The sequence below is a fragment of the Lichenostomus cassidix genome, chromosome 6 (genome assembly GCF_008360975.1).
Source record: "Lichenostomus cassidix isolate B80296 chromosome 6, HeHo_3.0, whole genome shotgun sequence".
Taxonomy (NCBI): domain Eukaryota; kingdom Metazoa; phylum Chordata; class Aves; order Passeriformes; family Meliphagidae; genus Lichenostomus; species Lichenostomus cassidix.
This window is the reverse complement of record NC_139487.1, coordinates 20,012,935-20,020,444: the sequence shown is the minus strand read 5'-3', so window position 1 is coordinate 20,020,444 and position 7,510 is coordinate 20,012,935. Positions and strand designations below refer to the sequence as shown.

The 7,510-nt window shown below is 43.0% G+C and overlaps 1 protein-coding gene across 1 annotated transcript; it reads right to left on the bottom strand.

The window, feature by feature from the left end:
* Positions 1-22: 22 nt before the first annotated feature.
* On the bottom strand, positions 23-2,661 carry CHCHD1 (coiled-coil-helix-coiled-coil-helix domain containing 1). The gene is made up of 3 exons (XM_085065542.1): positions 2,478-2,661; positions 1,918-2,036; positions 23-793 (listed from the first exon to the last, which is right to left on the bottom strand). Exons 1-3 carry the CDS (start codon positions 2,659-2,661, stop codon positions 683-685), a joined length of 414 nt encoding a protein of 137 aa, XP_084921668.1. The 3' UTR covers positions 23-682.
* Positions 2,662-7,510: the final 4,849 nt, after the last annotated feature.

Here is a 7,510-nt window from a genome sequence, read left to right as displayed (position 1 = left end):
GATTATGAGTTGCCCACGTCACACACCAATCTTGCTTTATTTTATTACAGCACAGACAAAATAATCAAACTCATGAGGCACCGTACCTGCCCCACCTGCAAATCAGAGGGCCTAAATCACATATTTCTATGTTAAAGTTATATCTGATACTTACCAATGTATTGTGTATTAACGAGGTATTTTGCTGGAGATTTTTTCCAAATTCTACAGCCTTTTTTTACAGCAGTGGGAATTAAAAAATGTCAAGAGGCACCAAGTTGTATATACACACATGTAAGAACATGAGCCATTAGATTACTGACAATTTTAAGTTGGTCCAGTGTTTGAGCCTGAACACTTTTTGATAGCAGCTCCAGAACTGGGGCAAGAAGCTTACATGTGAGGAAAAGTCACCCCGTTAGGAAATGCATTTACATTCATGCCTACAGGGTTTTACTTAACAGTGAGAACCTGAGTAGGCTAGCTGAACAACACACTGCAGAAATCCTAACACTGCAAGACCCAAGAGTCTCATGAACAAAATCAGATAATACTCAAGATGGGTGGTTTTTGCTCTAGAATCAAAACCGGAGTCAAGATCCACACACCACTTGATATGAATCAATCACTCAAGTTGACTTTCCTCTTTTTGGCAAAGACTCCAACTTCAATTGCTTGTCCCCAGTCCCCTTAGTAAAGTACACTACACATAACGTGTGATCTGAGGAAATCTCTTCAGGAGCTTGTTCACTTTGCTTGAAGGGAATTTTCCCCTGGATGACATGGTGTCCTCATTTTGATTCTTGCGCTCTTTCTGAAAGAGAAAAAAACCCCTCAAAATATTTACCTCTGTTTATTTGCAGAATTTATGCTCATTCCCAGAGACTACTACTAATTGTATGGGGATTTGTCTTTCAGAAAAATGCTATTTCTTTAAGGAACACTTACCATAGCACTTGGCTCAATAATCACAAGCTGATGACCTTTAAATGATGCTATTAATGACGGACATCTTGCAAAGAATATATCCTTCCATATTCTTAGTTAACGATGATATAAACGTCTGAAAACCCAGATTTTTTCTTTTAACTTTTTGTTATTCTGTCATTTTGTCATCTACCAAATAAATTGTGGATAATTTTTCACTTATGCTGTCAAGCAGCAGCAGTAAATAACCATTTAAATTATGACACTGTTACTAAAAAAAATGGAAACTTGAAACCACTTTAAGGACAAGTTTAGTACATATACTTACCTTTAGTCTATTTTGAAAATTAGTTTATTTCAAGCTTATCATATACTATAATTATGTTAATATATTATCTATAATCAGAAACCTCTAATTTCCAAACACTATGAAAACTATTTTTCAAAAATGCCTAGCCTTCAAAGTCAGAAACAGGTTGGAAAAGACCTTCAAGACCATTGAGTCCAACCCTGGACTGACTGCCACCTTGTCAACTAGACCACGGCACGAAGTGACACATCCAGTCATTTCCTGAACACGACCAGGGATGGTGACTCCACCACCTCCCAGGCCAGCCTGTTCCAATGCTTCAACACTCTTTCAGTGAAAAGTTCTTCCTGATGTCCAGCCTGAACCTGCCCTGGCACAGCTTGAGGCCATGTGCTCTTGTCCAGTCACCAACTGCCTGGGAGAAGAGGCTGACCCCCACTGGCCACACCCTCCTTCCCGGTAGCTGTAAAGAGGTCTCCCCTGAGCCTCCTATCCTCCAGACTAAACAACCCCAGCTCCCTCAGGCCCTCCTCGAAGGACTGTCTAGATCCTTCAAGAGCTTCATTGCTCTTTGTTGCTCAAGTGGGTTCCAACACCAAATTGTTCAGAGAACGTTATTCTTGCTGGCACACAGAAAATGACTGGAGGCTTCCTACTTCCCTACTATTAGCCTTTAAGAACACAAAAGAGGCCTTAATTACTTCTGCCTTTGCCACGCAGTCATAGAACATGCGGATCTCCTCAGCACAAGCTGCGTCGTTGAAATCATTCCGTTTCCAGCAGGCCATCATGACTGACATCTCCGTAATGCACGTCGCCTCTGCAAGGGAAAGACACAACCAGAAATCTCAGAGGTTTGGGATTTCATGCTAACAACCTCCCTAGCTAACACATCTCCAGAGAAGTTTAAGATGGGGTAGAGGCAGGTGAGAAAATGCCAAACTAAAAATCCCAGCTTTGCTTTGGGCAGAGAAATTGCTGCTACCAGAAAGCAAACCGTTGCAGCCATCCAGCATCTGACTGAATTCTTAAGGTAAAGTCAATGCTAGGACGCAACGTGCCTGACTCGCATAGGACGCACACTTAGGGTTGCAGTGTAAGCAGGCAATCCTTCCCACAGAAGCCGGGCGCCAATTCCACGGCCCAAGCCGGCCCTCCCCTCTGCTGCCCTGCCCTGCCCTGCCCACAGCGCGGCCCTTCCCGGGCACGGCGGGGCTCCGCTCTGGGGGCACCGCCCGGCCTCCCCCCGCCGGGAGCTCACCTGTCGACTGCTCCCGGCGGTTCGCCACCTTGTCGGCCAGCGCCAGCGTCCGGGGCGGGCGGAGCTCCGGGGGCCGCTTCTTGTTCCGCCACTGCCCGGACACCCAGCGCCTGACCCAGGCGGGGTACACGGGCGCCGCCATGCCTGCTCCCGGCGCGGGAAGGCAGCCCCGGCTCCGCCCCATCCTGCCCGGCCAGGATAGGCCACGGAGACGGAGTGACTGCCACAGCTCCCGCCTCGGGCGGCACCGCGCACCACCCAACTGCTGCGGCACAGCTAACCAACCAAGGAGTAAAGGCACTGCAGCCAGAGCGGAAGGTATCAGGATTTTTTCAAGTAATTCAGATGGAACTTAAGGAATCACAGAATGGGCGAGGCTGGAAGGGACCACAGTGGGCTATCTAGTCCAACCTCCTTGGCCAAAGAGGGTCCCAGTGCATAGGATTGCATCCAGACGGTTATGGGGCATCTCTAGCGAGGGAGACTACAGCGCCTCTCTGGGCTGTTCCAGTGCTCAGCCACCTGCACAGTGCAGTTGTTCATATTCAGGGCATCTTCCTGTGCATCAGTTTCTGCCCGTTGCCTCTTGTCCTACTGCCCAGCACCACAGAGAAGAGCCTGGATCCCACCATCCTTTTGACACTCTGCCCTCAGGTCCCCTCTCACTTGTCTCTTCTCAAATTCTTCTGCAACTGTATGGAAATTCTTCTTGGTACTTCAAATTTGCATCACTTAGCTCTCAGCCCCTATTTTCTCTCCATTACATTACAGCTGGATCTCCCCTGCATTGTTCCTACTATTCCTTCCAAGAAGATACTGAAACAGCTTTACACAAAATGGTAGCATCCTTCCCACAGCCCCATACTCAGTGGTGGAAAAAAACCTCTTGTTCTCAGATGTTTCTTCCCTAGGTCCTGGAAGTTCTCAATTCATCTGGCAGGTTCTGGAGTTCTTATGTCCCCAGCTGAAAAAGGCAGGCAATGCAGAAGGCACAGGAACATCCCAAGGGCTGGGATATGAAAAGGTATTTGCACAACAGGACGGACAAGGTAGATGCAGAAAACTGAGGAATTAGATACCAAACACTGGGGATGCAAAGCACTCAGCTCCTTGTCATGGAGCAATTCCTAAACAAGCCATTTTACCAGTGTATCAGGAATAGCTGGAGTTCTCTGACCATATGCAGAAGGCCAAATCAAAGATGTTTTTCTTTGTAATTTGCTTCTTCTCTCTCTTTTTTTTTTTTTTTTTTTTTTTTTCACAGGACACTGATTTGGATTAAAATATATTCATTGTCTTAGACAAAAAACCCAAAGCACTCTCCTTTGCCTAGTCAAGGAAGTTAATGAGACTTTAGAAATTCTGCTGACTTGAGATAAACATCACCAGACCTATACCAAAATATTCTCAATATGGTTACTAGAATTTATTGCATCTGCTGACAATAAATCCTGGTATGTCCAATTCTGTAAGTATTTTTATGTTATTTTTAAAATAATATATTCTTAGAGTCCAATTTAAAGAGTATGAGAAGAAATTTTCAAGTAAACAAAAGATTTCTTTTACCCCTCTTCCCGGAGTAAATTTTCATCTCTGAAGGTCCAAGTTCAAACACTTTATCTGGAAGTTCTGAAACATTTTGCTAAGCAGGATGTTTCTCTATTTTTTTTTCAAAAGGAGAGGAAACAAGCTATCCTTTGAGCTTGACTACCAGTAGAGAAGAAAGAAAACACGCTGAGACCCTCAAATTAGGCCATCACACAACTCTAAACAATGGAGACCTTGCAAATCCAAGACAGGGACATAAAGTACATTTCAGTACTCCAGTTCATGTGAGGTTCAGCTACTGCTGGTTTTGCCTCTTCTAGCCACCCTTCCTGATACCCACCTTCCCCTGCTGCATTTGCCTCCTGCAATTCCTAACTAGACTTGCACAAAAACAGTAACAAGGAAAGACGAGTGTAGGACATAAGGGAAGCTGAACTGCACTTCCTGTAAATCAGCCTCCCTTTTTCCAAATTACATTAGCTAATGGTGGCAGCACCTTCAAGTACTTTCACCTTCAAAAGCTGATCTCTCATTTAATTCCAAGAAAAATGAGGTGGGGGAGGAGGGAAGGCTGAGAAATAGAAAGGCAAACTACACAAGGAGAATTGTAATAGCTTCCTGTAAGTTTCTGCTGTCTGCATTAGAATTTTTTTTTGGCATTCAGTCCAGCATTGGAGCTCCAGCCTAGGTATGTGATGGTGTCTGCACACACCATGCACAGATGTCTGAAGCAAGACATGGTTTTATTATTAAACATTATTTTTTAATATTACACATTAATTTTAAGGGAGAATGCAGAACTACAGAAGGAGTGTGTTACCCAATATCCAAATCTCTCCACAGCCTGTGTTTCATATCGCTGACAGGACCAAGTCACTAATGGATGGGACAGAAGTGCTGACTTTATAGGGACAGTCAGAAACCAAATGCCCTCAACAGTGAACTCCACAGATGTTTCACTGTGAATCCTGAATGTACAACTGTAAAAACCATGTAAAAGTTGAACTTCCCCTTATTAGCATTTAGATCTTTTTGTCTTGTATCAACATATTTAAAGCTGAATCCTAGCTTGCATTTCAGCTGGTCAAAACCAGAATGAACTACAGAGCTTAAACTATTAATATTAGATTTGAGAAGAATCTATATCACAACTGAGTAAGGGCCAGGTATGATGCTACAGTAAATGCTATTCCACAATTAAATGCAATGCTAACAATGCTGTGATAATATATATCCTTAAAATGAGACTGTTATCTTAAATACCTCTTTAGGAGGTGAGAAATTAGAACATGTATTCTTCAGTTTCTGATTTAGCTATGTAAAACCTCCAGATACTGCCCAAAATTAATTAGGGGATGAGGCTAAGAAATCAGTTGTATTGGGAAAAAAGAATAGAGAAATCCATGTCTTTTTGAATTGCCTGGCTCCAGCTTTCAGGTAAATTCCAGTATATTCATACAAATTTATCCTGTATACACCAGGTCTTCTCATACCAGTTTATAATGCTCTCACCTACCGCACTTGATTCTCAGCTGTCTCACCCTGACCTCCTTAAACCAATTTAATTGGAGATGCCTTAAAATTTAAAGTACTTCCACTTTAACTTTAGTAGTAAAACTAACCAGTTTGCTAAGATTCCAGGCGGCTCAGACTTAACTCCTGCCTGCTGAGCTATCGTGTTTGGACAGTATTAGCTCTTACTAGCACAATGAATTCATGCACTTACGAGATATGCCATACCCCATCCCAACCCCAACCCCAGCTCTCATTCTCTGCTATTTCAATCAGATCAGCTGCCCTGCATTATTCTGTCTACCTGAGTAGCTCTGAGCTGCCATCCCTACTCCCTAACTCCCAGGATCTAAGAAATCCAGCTCATTTCCACTGCAAATTACCTGTCCCCCATATTTGTTCAGAGATGCCACAGAGTATCATCATCTGCTCTGATCCACTCCAAGATACCCAGAACAACCCCTAGCTGAGACACTTGCACTTTAAATGTGTCTTTTCTGCAGTAAAGAATGTATTTTAACAGCACACAAATTAAAATGCTAGTGGTGTCAGAGCTCTGGAACAAATCCTGCAGCTCCATTCCTCTCCATCTTTCCTAATCCCTCTGCAGGGCCGTGTATCTCTCACTGCCAGCTCTGAGACAATGAATCATAAAGAGAAGTATAGTTTGTTAAAGCCCAATGCAGGCTTTGGCTCAGTTGGTCATATCACTAAAAGGATTTTGTCTCTGATTAATTTCAGCCTGTCAGTAGAGGTCTCCAGGCAGAATGAAGGAACCTGCCACTCTGTATGTTTCCAATTAATACAACTTCCCAGAAGGTGCCTAGAGATCCATCGATAATCTTAATTAAATACAACCAAATGGATGACAACTAATGATGAAGGGGAGTGGCTCTCTAGGGACAATGGCTGAAGAGTGCATGTGGCAGGACAGTAAAGGAGGCAGATGCCTGCTTGTCTAACACAGCAATGCCTGTTAAAACTCTGATGTCCCTGATGGGTGAGTTCCAATTCAATTTGTCCTCTTCCCAGTCCTTTAGGAGTTGTTCTTCTATACAACTTAAGACTACCCTCTGTCAAAGTGCAAGGGGGGCATTTCTGCTGTGTTCTCCAGCTGCTGCTGTACTTTGCAGAGCATTTCCAGAGAAAGCAGCTCATTGTCCCTTCCCTCTAAACATATACATCCACTGTTGCATGGTTTTCATACTACTTACCATCAGGGAGGACCTAGAGATCTTTCTGCTTGAAAATTACTACAGTGATTGAAATAAGAAAAGGCAACTATTTTTGAACTCCTTTTGAGTTCTAGAAATCATCAATGTTAGGTATCAATCAATATTCTTCAGTGAGGTTACATGCTTCCTACAAATTGTAGTCCTTGCTAAAGGACAGAAGACACAGACTACTAGTTCAGTAAATAAAATAACCAGCTTCTTACTGAAAAAATAGGCAGCACTTGGTATCACAGTTTTGGCAGAAGAACGAGAAATGTGGCTTGTCCAATCAATCAATGCATTGGACTGCTAGATTTTTAACCATCAGTCAGACATTTGTTTCTCCTCTCTTACCTCTCAGAGGGCATAAACTTATCCTAGCTTGTCAAGTCAATTCTGAGACACAGCATCAATAGAATCTACTGGTGTTTCACGTGAACAGTAATGAGGAGATACTTATTTTTAGAACATTAATGCTAGTGAATAAAGCTTTCCTGACAGCTTTGAAAACCTCCCTTTAGTCACACAGTACACAGGCACAATGCATGACAAGCAGTGAAGCCACTCGCCCTAGTCTGTAGGATCCTACCAAACCGTTTACACAGCTAATCATCTTTAATATTTGATATCTTTGATAAATTCCTGATTAGTCTCAGTTTTTATGAATAAGGGTATCTGCACTGTAAGAACATGATTAAGATAAATGTTTAATCTATCATATTCAGTCTGAGAATCACATAGGCTTTCAGGAGTCACAAT

Coding starts and splice junctions, on each gene's coding strand:
- CHCHD1 (XM_085065542.1), bottom strand. CDS start 2,661: ATGGGGCGGAGCCGGGGCTGCCTTCCCGCGCCGGGAGCAGGCATGGCG. Junction 2,037..2,477: donor CCGCCGGGAGCAGTCGACAG/GTGAGCTCCCGG, acceptor TTTCCCTTGCAG/AGGCGACGTGCATTACGGAG. Junction 794..1,917: donor ACTGCGTGGCAAAGGCAGAA/GTAATTAAGGCC, acceptor TTTCTCTTTCAG/AAAGAGCGCAAGAATCAAAA.